The sequence below is a fragment of the Triticum urartu genome, chromosome 3A (assembly GCF_056163025.1).
Source record: "Triticum urartu cultivar PI428250 chromosome 3A, HENAU_Tu73, whole genome shotgun sequence".
NCBI classification, from domain to species: Eukaryota; Viridiplantae; Streptophyta; class Magnoliopsida; order Poales; family Poaceae; genus Triticum; species Triticum urartu.
The window spans coordinates 475,959,838-475,973,350 of record NC_141875.1 but is presented as its reverse complement, the minus strand read 5'-3'; the positions used below and the strand labels follow the sequence as shown (position 1 = coordinate 475,973,350).

At 46.0% G+C, this 13,513-nt stretch overlaps 1 protein-coding gene across 4 annotated transcripts; it reads left to right on the top strand.

The window, feature by feature from the left end:
* Positions 1 to 1,576: 1,576 nt before the first annotated feature.
* LOC125544465 (ABC transporter B family member 11-like) lies at positions 1,577 to 12,520 on the top strand. 4 transcript variants are annotated; one of them, XM_087547399.1, is made up of 12 exons: positions 1,577 to 2,148; positions 3,122 to 3,176; positions 3,759 to 3,934; positions 4,036 to 4,257; positions 4,489 to 4,727; positions 8,254 to 8,779; positions 8,866 to 9,139; positions 9,226 to 9,850; positions 9,934 to 10,162; positions 10,383 to 10,649; positions 10,721 to 10,984; positions 11,689 to 12,520. In XM_087547399.1, the coding sequence occupies exons 1-12, from the start codon at positions 1,861 to 1,863 to the stop codon at positions 12,331 to 12,333; spliced, it is 3,810 nt and encodes a 1,269-aa protein (XP_087403525.1). In that variant the 5' UTR covers positions 1,577 to 1,860; the 3' UTR covers positions 12,334 to 12,520. The 4 variants fall into 4 exon arrangements, with proteins under 4 accessions (XP_087403525.1, XP_048564124.2, XP_048564125.2 ...); XM_048708167.2 differs by having other exon boundaries at positions 1,579 to 2,115; XM_048708168.2 differs by lacking the exons at positions 4,489 to 4,727; positions 8,254 to 8,779 and having other exon boundaries at positions 1,580 to 2,115.
* Positions 12,521 to 13,513: the final 993 nt, after the last annotated feature.

Genomic DNA, 13,513 nt, shown 5'->3' with positions numbered 1-13,513 from the left:
GAAAAAGAGTTATGATCAAAGTCATCCATGAACACTTTATGGCAATCATCATCATGAGATTCCTACAGAGAATAACAGTTATGATGCTATATTATTTATGAATCGCATGCAAAATTAAACAAGGAAAAAGGGTACCTTTCGACCAATACAACAAGTAAAAGCATTGCTCCTACAAAGGGAAACATTGACTACATTTGTGCACTCAATACTTAGTGGCTCAGTACCAGAGTGATCATTACAACTAGCAAGTGAAATCCAATGAATTGTAGCATGTTCAGTATTACCTACTGAATGAAATATGTAATTGAAATCACCGGGACAAGCTCCTTAATGAGAAGGGGGGAAGATACCTTTTTACTCCGGCGAGCTTCAGGTGAGCTCCTCCACTGGTCCTAATCCATTTTCCTGATCCACACAAGCAAATAAAAAGAATGTCAACAACTCCTCCACCGCATTATAGGACATTAAGTTGTACTAGTAACAACAATGAGAAGTTTGTGAATAAATATACCAAATTTTATAAGGTTGTTAACAAAGCACATTTTCCATCTGTGTGAACATCATAATTATACTAAATCCCATAGTGATTAAATATCTGAATGTATTTTAACAAATTCTATAGTTGTCAACAAATTCCAAGAGAACTTGAAATTTCTGAACCTTCCACTTTCAGTCGATGATGGGCTGGCTCGTTGAAAAAAAAACAGGAATGCAAGCATAACCTTGACTAGACTGGATCCTGAATATCTTGTACAACTATGAGTAAAAGCAAACTAAACATCACCAGTTTCCTACTGAAAGTTTAAACTTATGTATGTCAGAGTGGCTGGTGAGTGGTGACTATGTATTTTCGGGTTATACAGAAAATAAGGGCAAGATCAGAAGACAGCATGTTGCAAGACATTGAACAAAGCAAAAAGATTCAGATAAAGAGTAGAGCAAATACATGAAGATTCAGATTGAGCCACATGCTGGTGAGTGGGAAGGGGAGTGGATGCTGCCTACCCACGGACTGGTGGCCGGTGTTGGGCGTCACCGGCTGCTCGACGGAGGGAGCCGCTGCAGGGGGCGGTGGGGCAGGGAGGCATCGGGCAGGATCGGCACACCACAGCGGAGGGTTTCCAGGGAGGCGGCACACTGCTGCAGGGGGCGCCGGGCTGGAACCCTCGCGGCAGGAGCGAATCCAGGGAGGCGGGCCGGTGGTTGCTTCCCTGCTGGATTGGGGCCGCCGCGGGATACATGGAGACGAGTGGATCAGACGATATTGCGATGGGCAATTTACCAAATTATTAGTGACGGATCTACCTTCGAAAAATTAACTGGTCCCACCAAAAAATTGTACCGGTCCCACCGTTAAATGTAATTTTCCGTAATTTTTGTTTTGTAACTCTTTGTAACTCCTATTTTTCCACCGTTGGATTAAGGTGAATGGACGGCTTGTAAAATCGCCAATCACTGTAACAGTTGTATAATGATGGAACCTTGGTTCGGCGAGAATTCTTGGCAGATCTCACGGCAAGACATGAATAATCGTATTGTAATTGTAAAATGTTGTGGACCATTCCAATTTTTTCCTTTCTAAATTATGCTACATTGTACAATACCCAACAACTTTGAACACACACCTTTGAAATCAGGGGTCCCGCCACTGTTACAGGAATAATCAGGAGGCCATCCATTTATTTAGCAACCACGCACGCATCCAGACAACATAAGCGACGTCCTATCAGTTTCGCTTGGCTAACACATATTAGCGCCCAACGCTCATCACCACAGGCATGCCAAGAGGGAGATAAGCTAAGCACAAGTAGCTAGCTAGCAGCTGCTAGGAGGAGGAGAAACATCAATCAACATAGCATAATGGATGACGAAGCGATGAGAGGCAGAGGGGAGGATGCAGAGAAGGGCGAGAGGGAGAGGAAGACCGAGGGGGCTAGGAAGGTGCCCTTCTTCAGCATGTTCAGGTACGCCAGCCGTGCCGACATGGCTCTGATGGCCGTCGGCACCGTGGCGGCCATGGTTAACGGCATGGGCGACCCGCTCATGACCGTCGTCTTCGCCGCGGTCATCGACTGTTTTGGTGCCGGCGACAACGTCCTCCAGCGGGTCAGCAAGGTATCGACGTATACCTTTTTGAGAGTATCTCTAGTTCAGTTCATCATGAAACTCCCCTGAGAACAGATGTCACCGCAGGCAAATCACAGGGTATGCAATAGATTGTTGCCTCATGTGCTAGCAAGTACTCCCTCTGTAAAACTGCAAAAACGTCCTACATTAGTTTACAAAGAGACTAGCAAGGATGAAACGTGCATGTACGGCACATGACATAATCAACTGGTTTCCGACAAAAAATAAGATATAATCAACCGGAGATAAGTAGATAAACCCTGCTGCTCAATGGGAACATGCCCCCTTCAATTTTATCCTATTATTATTGACCTAGCAGATAGAAGACAATAGCTTTTTTGCAGGTCAACAAGCTCCATGGCACCCCTAATTCTTACCCTCCAACATTGCTTTGAGATCTATGCTAACCAACGAACTTACTACATGAAAGTCTCTCTTTTTCGTTTCTCTCAAATGAAACAACATATGGACTCCAAACTTTGTAGGTCAACCAAACTTTAGAACTTCAATGTGTGAAAAAACTTTCAGATTTTTTGGTCCGACATAAATATACAAAATGAGATTATTATGTTTGACCAAAAAGTTATTATAATTATTTACTCCCTCCGTCCCAAAATAAGTGACTCAACTTTGTACTAACTTTGTACAGTATGATGCATGAAAAATTCCAAAAGTTTTTCCCACATTATAGTTAGAATATTTTGTTGTCCTGCAAAGTTTGAAGTTCATATGTTGTTTTATTTGGGATATAAAAAAAAGACAAAAGTGCTTGCATGGGTCATGACGCAGAAAATGGGCGTCTAGATAAGGGGTGCCATGGAGCTCGGCCTAGGCAACAACTTTCCGATAAAGAAAAGAAGACAAAATTTGCTTACGTGAAAAAACAAATAATGACACACATTAATCTCAAACCCTCAGTTCTACTTCCTATGATAACCAAAGAACGCCCCAGTAGTTCACATACTAATTTATTTTTGACATTTGCTTTCTCCAGGTTGTTATGTACTACATCTATTTGGGAATTGGGACGGCACTAGCTTCATTTCTCCGTAAGTACACTTCCACTCGTAGACTAATGTTTCTAGAATTGATAGTCAAAACTCAACCCTATTCTGTTCTGAACTGAAAGGTCAACATGGCACGTGATAAACAGTCGAGCACTCAAAAAGAATCAACAAATAAAATATTGACATTCACTATTGTAATCCACACACTGAGAATATAAATTGGCCACAAATGATTGAATACTAGTTGCTATTAATCCAGTAATATTCATGTATTGTACATTGGTGTCAGTGTCTCACAACTTTGATGTTTCCAAGAATCGACAGACCTGTTCATATCCAAGTACCCTAACAATAGCATGACTTACCAGGCAGATCTGGAACCTCATGAAATAATTGATTCTCAACAATAACAAAATAAAAAAATAATGCATGAAATCTACCACAATTGAAATTTAAAACTTACAACTAGCAGTAATTTTCCAATTTTAACTTGAACCAAAATACCGAGCAGTACGAAGGAGTTGCATAATCTCTGCTTTTAGTTCGATTGCATTCACACTCTAACAGAATTTCAATGGAGTGGCTGAAAGCCTTAAACATTAACCTGCTTGCTACCTGTGCCAGAGGTGTCATGCTGGACAATGACTGGAGAAAGGCAGTCAATACGCATCCGATCTCTATACCTCGAAGCTGTTCTAAAACAGGATGTTTCATTCTTTGATGTGGAGATGACAACTGGGGAAGCAATTTCTAGAATGTCTGCGGACACTGTACTGGTCCAAGATGCCCTTGGAGAGAAGGTAACAAATGCATTAGACAACATAGATAAAATACCTTAATAAATCTATGTTTTGTAAATGCATCAGTTGATTTCAAGTAAATATGGATTCCTCGTGTTCAGGTAGGCAAGTATGCACAGCTTTTGACAACCTTTGTTGGATGTTTTATCATCGGATTCGTAAGAGGCTGGATGTTAGCTCTTGTTATGCTCGCATGCATACCTCCAAATATTCTGTCTTTTGCAATTATGTCTCGGTTACGTTCTCAAATATCAGCCAGGAGGCAGGCATCATATGCCGATGCGGGCAATGTCGTCGAGCAGACCATTGGAGCTATAAGAACGGTGGGTTCTAAACATTTGAATTATGTATAACTACTTTATCGTCAGTTGCGAGGCCGAGCATCTGCTCAGGCGGCTAGCTTGAGCAGGTGTGCTCATAGGCCCACCCACCCACTTTTCGAGGTGCAACCTCCGCAGGGTGGTGCTCAGATTTCTTCTAATATAAAAAATGAAACCAGGGCAAATCCCTGGTTGGTCGAGTTTACTAAAAAATATGGTAACATTTCAAAGCAGGTTATCTCCTTCAATGGTGAGAAGAAAGCAATCGCATTGTACAACACTCTCACAAAAAGGGCATATAAGGCTACAGTCTTGGAAGGGATTGCCACTGGTCTAGGAACAGGCGGTATCTTTTCTGTTTTCTTCTGCGGTTACTCTCTAGCCTTTTGGTATGGTGCTAAGTTAATCATCAACGAAGGTTATACTGGAGGGCAAGTCATCAATATCGTACTTGCAATGTTAACTGGTTCAATGTGAGCTTCCAATTTTCTATCATATAGTGTTGTCAATGATAATATGAGATGTCAGAGTAAAGTAGCACTTAGTCTTGCACAAATAAAACTCCAAACTCTTCTTAACCTAAAAACAAGAATGCTACATTTATTTATTAAAAGCATAAAAAAAATCTAAATCTGGAAAATTTACTAGAAACTATTTCTAAATTACCCCATCACTGCTATGAATATAGTTTACATAGTTGATATTACTATTGGTAGCGAAGTGATGGGCCTAACATTTTTTTTTCGCGAATACGCAAAAGCTTTGCGTATCATTGCATTGATAGGTAGAGTAGCGATACATGTGGGTCTTACAAGATGAATGGTGGGCTAGTTAGCTCGTGCGCAAGGATGGCCAGCATCGATAGCCTTGGCACACAGACGACGGGGTGTGCTGCCCGATCAGACAGAGCCTACGTCTCTGGCAGGATGAGGGCCATGCCCTTGGCACCGGCGCGCGCCCATAGCCGCGCCTCCTCCTGGATCATGTGCACTACGCGTCCCACAGCAGGCTGGTCGCCGTCGAATAGGCACCCGTTCCGGTGTTTCCAGAGGTGCCAAGCGGTAAGGACGGCAATGGAGGCGAGGCCGCGGCGAAGAGTAGCCGAGGTGGGTAGGGATTGCAATTTTTCTCGCATTTTCGTTTTTTCACTCAAACTCAAGGGAGAAACTTTGCTTCTTATCTTTTTTTTAAAGATTGACGAATCAAATGATATTTCTGTTCTAATTTTTGCCGCTTCTTCTCCCTCTGAATCAAACTTTTTTTTGTGGAGATGGCCGTGGATAGCCAGCTGGCGAACTCGTCGTCTGGTGCAGGGATCGCGGTGGTGAAACGGCACCACGAGAGCACCTCATGCCAGGTTTGGCGGGAGAAGGAGCAGCCCGTCAGGATATGTTGCATGGTTTCCGGTTCTTGATCGCATAGTAGGCAGCGAGGCTCGTGGGGAAGGCCATGCCGTGCCAGGCGATCGGCAGTCCAGCACCTACCCAGAAGAGCAAGCCATACGAAGAATTTGATGCGCAGCGGAGCCCATGGTCTCCACGTGATACGCCAATGCGGGTCGGTGATGGAGCCGGCGAAAAGAGCCTGATAGCAGGAGCGGGCAGAGTAGATCCCTGATTCAGTCCATCGCCACGACAGTCGGTCCTCCTCGTCAGTCAGGTTGAAGTGCCTGAGGCGCCGCCAGAGCGTGACATACTGGACGGTCATGGCCGCGCCCATGGCGCCTTGAATGTCGCCGATCCACGCCTAGTTGAACAGGCCCTCTCGAACCGTGCGTGACTTGCGCCGGCGTTTGGCCACCCTGCAGTAAACCAACGGCGCAATCTCGGAGATGCTTTTCCCGTCCAACCAGTAGTCTTCCCAGAATAGACATGACTCGCCACTGCCAACGCACCAAGAGGTTGAAGCCCTGAAGATGGCCCGGACCTCCGGGCAGTGGGGGATGTGCAGGTGCTGCCACGGCCGCGAGGCGTCGGATCTTTGCTGCCACAGCCACCGGGCGCGCAGCGAGATGCCGGCGCGCTGGAGGTCTGGGATCCCGAGGCCGCCGAGGGAGATGGGTCTACATACCCGGCGCCAGTTGACCTTGCAGTGGCCACCGCTCGCGTCCTTCCGGCCGTACCAGAGGAAGTTGCGTATCAAGCGGTTGATGCGCTTGAGGATGGGCGGGTTGACGGCCATCGCAATCATGATGTGTGTTGGCATGGCCGAGAGAACATGACGGCACAGGGCGAGCCGGTCGCCCCTCGACATGAGGGATGCCCACCACGGCGAGAGTCGGCGCTCCAGCTTGTCGATGATGGGCTGTAGAGCGGTGGAGCTGACTTTACGGACCGATAGCGGCAGCCCGAGATAGGTGGTGGGGAAGTCTTGCAGCGGGCAGGCGAGGTTCGTGGTGATCATGGCCCGGTCCGCGTCCGTGCACTGGATGGGGGAGGCCGCACATTTGGCATAGTTGGTGTGCAATCCCGAAGCCGCCCCAAATACCCGTAGCAGCTCGCGGACGGCAGCAAGATCGTGCCCGTCCGGTCGGCAGAAGACAATGACGTCATCGGCGTAGATGGAGACGCTTGACGACATGTGGCGCGCAGTCAGGCGTTGCAGCACCCCCTCGCTGGCCGCACGGCATACGAGGTTGTTGAGGGTGTCGATGACCGTGAGGAAGAGCATGGGGGACACGGGATCCCCCTGCCGCAGTCCGCGACGGTGCTGGATGGGTGGACCGGGGACGCCGTTGGTGAGGACACGTGTGCTGGCCGTACCCAGAAGAATGCATATCCACTCACACCATCGGCAACCAAATCCGAGGTGGCGTAGAGTCTCCAGCAGGAAAGCCCAGGACACGGAGTCGAAGGCACGTGCGATATCGAGCTTGAGCATGACTCGCGGGTTCTTCAGGTTGTGGAGCTGCCTCGCTGTTTGCTGCACGAGCAGGAAGTTGTCGTGTATACATCGGCCGGCGATGAAGGCGCTTTGGTTGGCGGAGATCATGTCATTGAGGCGTGGCGCGAGGCGGAGCGAGAGCACCTTAGCGAAGAGCTTGGCAACGATGTGAATCAGACTAATCGGCCGATAGTCTGAGAGGGATGCGGCATCTTGCTTCTTGGGTAGGAGGATGAGTAGTGCCTCGTTTAGCCGCTGGAACCCATGGCCATTGAGGTGGTATAACTTGTCGAAAGCCGCCACGAAGTCGTCTTTGATGGTTGCCCAAGAGGCACAGAGGAACTCCAACGTGAAGCCATCCGGGCCGGGCGCCCGTCCCTTTGGGAGCCGCCGAACGGCCTCCCATATCTCGTCCTCGGTGAAGGGGAGCTCGAGGTCCAGCAGCTCGAAGGAGCGCGGGTCTAGGGCGTCCAGGTCGATGGATGAAGTACGCTCGACGCCGGTGCCGAGGATCGCCGTGAAGTGGTCAAATGCTGCATGAGCGATCGCCGCATGGCCATGGAGGTGGTCGTCACCGTCATGAAGCTGAAAGATGTGGTTCTTGCGGGCACGTTGGGCGACATGGAGCCGGAAGAAGGCAGGGCCAGAGTCGCCCGCGTTGAGGAAGCTTAGTCTCGTACGCTACCGCGCCAGGGATCGCTCCAGGGAAGCCAGCCCTAGGTAGGCGGCTTTGAGCCGGCGTCGGAGCCAGGCCTCGGATGGAGAGAGCGCTCTCCCATCTTGCGCCGCGTCGAAGCGCGCAATCAGCTCACGGGCAATGGACAGCTGCAGCGAGACGTTCCCCACCGTCTTGGAGCTCCATCGTTGCAGACTCTTGGCAGTGGCCCGAAGCCTCGCGAAGATGCGACGGAATGGGTCTGGCTCGTGGGGCGTAGAGTTCCACGCTTGCGCGACCACCTCGTGGTAGCCCGGGAGCGAGGGCCTAACATTTTTGTCAGTCAAATAACATGCACAACTAGAATCTATTTCAAAATATGAAAATAATGAGGATAACCAATAGTATATGCTAGGATTGAATCTATAGTAAATACTAACACAGGCCTTAATTTGTAACAGGGCTATAGGTACCGCATCGCCCTCAATTTCTGCTATTGCAGAAGGGCAATCTGCAGCATATAGGTTGTTTGAGATAATGAACAAAGAACCAAAGATTGACATCACCGACACTTCTGGAATAGTATTGGACGATATCAGGGGCGATGTTGAACTCAACAATGTGTTCTTTAGATATCCTGCAAGGCCTGAGCAGTTGATACTTAATGGGTTGTCTCTACATGTACCTAGTGGTACTACAATGGCTATAGTTGGAGAGAGTGGAAGTGGTAAATCAACAATAATTAGTCTGGTGGAGAGATTCTACGACCCACAAGCTGGCAATGTGCTGATAGATGGAATCAACATCAAGAGTATGAAACTCCAGTGGATAAGAGGAATGATCAGTCTTGTTAGCCAAGAACCATTGCTTTTTATGACCTCCATCAAAGATAACATAACCTATGGTAAAGAGGATGCTACGCTTGAAGAGATCAAGAGAGCAGCTGAGCTTGCAAATGCAACAAATTTCATCGAAAAGTTGCCTAATGTACTTACATAAAAAAATAGTTAGTTACAAAGTACCTTAATCAAGTTCGCTGTAACTAATGCTTATCTGATTTCCACATGATACAGGCGTATGAGACAATGGTTGGTCAGAATGGTGCTCAACTTTCTGGAGGGCAGAAACAAAGGATTGCCATTGCAAGAGCGATCCTTAAAAATCCAAGAGTCCTTCTGTTGGATGAAGCTACTAGTGCTTTGGATATGGAGTCTGAGCGGGTAGTTCAAGAAGCATTAAATCGGATCATGGTAGGGATAACTACACTCATTGTTGCTCATCGGCTGAGTACAGTCAGAAATGCAGATTGCATAGCAGTGGTTCATCAAGGAAAGGTAGCTGAACGAGGTAAGAGATACTTCCACACCCAATATATGGTTTTCTTCTTCCTGGAACCTAGTCCATTCTTTTCCTTCACAATTTATTTCATGCAGGTGTCCATGATGACCTGATAAAGGATCCTGATGGAGCTTACTCTCATCTTATTCGGCTACAACAGGCCAATACTGAAGAAACACCTGAGATGCCATATGTGGCAGGTTCAAGATTCAAAAGTACAAGTTTATCTTTGGAACAGTCTATCAGGGATTCTCCCAGGAATAGAAGACAACACTCCAGTAAATCCGTTGGACTGTCTAGATCGGATGATTTGTTCAGGCATGTTGCTAGCAGAGAGGAACACCTGGAAATTGGTGATAGTGAGGCTCGAAAGAAAGCACCAATTGGACGCCTTTTTAATCTTAGCAGGCCAGAAGCACCAATTCTCCTGTTAGCTATCATAGCTGCCACTGTGCATGGACTTCTTTTCCCATCATTCAGTATTATGATGTCTGGTGGTATAAGAACATTCTACTATCCAGCACACCAACTTCGAAAAGATTCAACATTTTGGGCATTGATGTGCCTTCTGATGGCAATCATTTCCCTGGTTTCAATCCAATTGGAATTTTACTTATTTGGAGTAGCCGGTGGGAAACTTATAGAACGTGTCCGTGCTTTGTCTTTCCAAAGCATCATTCATCAAGAGGTTGCTTGGTTTGATGATCCTTCGAATTCCAGGTTTCATACTCTCCTTTTTCTCCTAACAAGTTTATGTCTTCTCTAACATCGGGGATATTAAGTTTTGCTTCTAACTTTTACAGTGGCGCACTTGGTGCAAGGTTGTTTATTGATGCTTTGAACATCCGACGCCTTGTAGGAGATAACTTGGCCGTGCTAGTGCAGTGTACAGTAACACTTATTTGTGGCTTTGGCATAGCATTTGCTTCGGACTGGAAGCTTACACTGAGTATCATAGGTGTCATTCCTTTTCTGGGTTTGCAGAATTATATCCAATTGAGGTTTCTGAAAGGGTTCGGTGAAGATGCTAAGGTGAAATCAGATAAAACCACGTTATGAACATAAATGTTTTATTTATTAAAGAAAAGGAAACAATGCTTGATGCTTTTCACATTAGATAAAGGTGTCCACTTTTCCAAACAACATGAAATCTCCTATTACTAGTCACATATTCGAAGCTTAGCATCAACAGAAAGTGGTAGTTAGAAGTATGAGTTATAAAATAATCTTTCCCAACTAATGATTGTTACAGGTGATGTATGAAGATGCAAGTCAAGTTGTGGCTGAAGCAATTGGTAGTATTCGAACTGTAGCATCTTTTGGTGCAGAGAAGAGAGTGATTACCCTATACAGCCAAAAATGCCAGGCTTCAATGAAACAGGGAATTAGAAGTGGAATGGTCGGAGGTGTTGGTTTCAGTTCCTCAAATTTAATGTTGTATCTCACATATGCTCTTTGTTTCTATGTTGGTGCACAGTTTGTACATGACGGCAAATCAACCTTTCAAAATGTTTTCAGAGTAAGATATACACGGTTGGTATGTGAGGTCATTTTATTCAGTGACTTGATAAATCGATCTGGTACTGGCAGGTTTACTTTGCCTTGGTTTTCACCGCTTTTGGAATTTCCCAAACAAGTGACATGGCATCAGACTCAACAAAAGGTCGAGAATCTGCGACATCCATACTAGCATTCATAGACAGGAAGCCCAAAATTGACTCGACCAGTGATGAAGGTATAAAGCTAGAAAAAGTTGATGGCACCATAGAGTTCAACCATGTAAGGTTCAAGTACCCATCCCGACCAGATGTCCAAATATTCAGCGACTTCACTTTGGGTATTGCTTCCGGAAAGGTACACCCAACTTGACACTTGTCCTGATGTCTTGTAGAATTAAAAGTTTACTACTCATTCACTGCAAATTGGGGAGAGAAGTCATGTGCCTAGTTTACTGTCTGGCATGAAGATTAGACCATGCAGCAGCACACATCGACGTATTATCCTGCTATGTGTTTCACAAAAGGGTTGTAGCAACCTTGAACTGCTTTATTTTAACATCAATGACATGAAGAACATCAAGTGCTGCAAAAACTTTGTTAGTGTACTCCATGTGTTAGAATGTCCACCTATGAGTTTCACATAATTCTAGAGAGGTGACACCAATTTCATGTAGCACTGTACAAATGTTCAAGTTTAAACACCATGTTCACAAGAAAAAGTAAAATAAGCAATGAGATGAAGTTAGAAAACAGGAAAGTCAAGAAAGGAGATAAAGTTGCTATGCATTAAGATTTTTCTTTGTCAGTTATTTCGCCCCTTGGAAGGGCTGGCCTGGCACAATGGTAGAATATTGTGTGACCTGGAGGTCCTGGGTTCGAGCCAGCCTCCTTGCAGAAATATTATGCAAGGGTAAGGCTTTCTAGAAATCCCCTTCCCCAGACCCCCAACTTGTGTGGGAGCTTTCAGCACTGGGCACGCCCTTTTTTCAGTTGTTTCTTTGCATTTATATTTCCGTCCATGGTTGTACTGCACGTGTTAAAACTGATTATTATGTGCAGACTACTGCACTTGTCGGAGAGAGTGGAAGTGGCAAGTCCACAGTAATTGCTTTGCTGGAGCGATTCTATGATCTGGACTCTGGCACAATCTCACTAGACGGAACAGAACTCAGAAAGTTAACACTGAGTTGGTTAAGAGACCAAATGGGACTAGTAAGCCAAGAACCAGTACTTTTCAATGACACAATTCGTGCCAACATAGCATATGGAAAGCGAGGAGAAGCAACTGAAGAAGAGATAATCACCGTGGCCAAGGCAGCCAACGCTCATGAGTTCATATCGAGCTTGCCACAGGGATACAACACTAACGTTGGTGAGAGAGGAACACAACTATCTGGTGGGCAAAAGCAACGGGTAGCTATTGCCAGGGCGATCTTGAAGGACCCTAGAATACTTCTGCTCGACGAAGCAACAAGCGCCCTGGATGCTGAATCAGAGCATATTGTTCAAGATACACTGGACCAAGTGATGGTCAGCAGGACCACCATTGTCGTAGCACACTGCCTGTCGACGATCAAAGGAGCAGATATGATCGCAGTTATCAAAGATGGTTCAGTTGCCGAGAAGGGGAAGCATGAATCTCTCATGGGCATCAAGGGTGGAGTCTACGCATCATTGGTCGAACTACACTCGAAGGCGGCATAAGAGGATGTGCGGATATTTATTGTTCCTTTCTTGTTTTCCGAACTACGAGATGAAAAATGCATGTGTCAGTTTGTATTACAATTCGTGCAATGTAAATTGCACATAAATTTCAAGGGCATTCGCCTAAATTCTAGTTTTATTTTAGGCCTATGACATCAGAGGCGAGATTGCCCCAGCATGTGTTTCAGACTTTCAGTTGTTAAGGGGTACCAGAGATCGATGCATCATAGTACAAAAGAAACACATCATTCCAGTCATTCAGCATCCATCTACGAAAGAACTGGTGAACATCAACAATCGACAATTCCACTAGCCAAAAATTAACGATGTAGGGTAATGGGAAGAGTATAACGGCGTAACCTGTCGTTCTTGAACAGCGGACGCCAAGCTTAGCCGCGGCGCACCAACTCCGCCGGCGATCCCGTCGTTCCCGCACTCATGGTGCCGCCCCGGGCCGCCGGAGACGGGTTCGCCGCCACCGCCCGTTCCGCAGAAACTGCGAGCGCGTGGCCTTTCGCCCCCCTGATCTACCGTTCGCGTCTGCCAGCCGTCCGGAAAGCAGTTTTTTGACTCGATTCTGAACAGTCTGGAAAATCATAAATCGCAAAAGAGCTCTTCTTTTTAGAGATGTGCTAAAAGACCAGCCGGTCGCGAGCCATCAGATCTGCGTCGTATCGAGCGCTCAAACGTGCCTTCATTATTGCAACACCGATTTTATTACATGATTACATCCGCAACACAGATCTTGTTACAGGGCTACTTCTGCAACACAAGTCTTATTGCAAAATTATTTCTGTTACATTTTTTGCAACCGAGGTCTTGTTGTAGAAAAAAATTACAAGAAAAATTTCGTTTAAAAATAGACCTATCATAGACCATTGTAACACTACATATGTTTCAAAAATATAGCTCCTGTTGTAAAAGCGCGTTTTACAAATACGATATATGGGCTCTCACTGGGACACGTGTAAGACAGGGGAGGTGCCAAATATAGAAGTTACGATCCGCTAGGTGTTCGTAAGAGTTACGAATCGCCTAGAATCAACTCAAAATTGTATTTTAGTCGTCAAATGTTGGCGATTCTCGCCAACCCCTCAAAAAGCCGACGCTCGCGTCCGCCGGCCGAATTTTTTGATTTTATCCGTCGTCTTGACGGCCGTTCGATGCCCGATCTAATAGC

What these genes read in the sequence shown, in the direction of transcription:
- LOC125544465 (XM_087547399.1), top strand. Translation starts at nt 1,861, where the DNA reads ATGGATGACGAAGCGATGAGAGGCAGAGGGGAGGATGCAGAGAAGGGC. An exon ending in GGCACTAGCTTCATTTCTCC is followed by an intron (nt 3,177 to 3,758) that starts GTAAGTACACTT and finishes TACCTGTGCCAG; the next exon opens with AGGTGTCATGCTGGACAATG. An exon ending in TCATCGAAAAGTTGCCTAAT is followed by an intron (nt 8,780 to 8,865) that starts GTACTTACATAA and finishes CACATGATACAG; the next exon opens with GCGTATGAGACAATGGTTGG.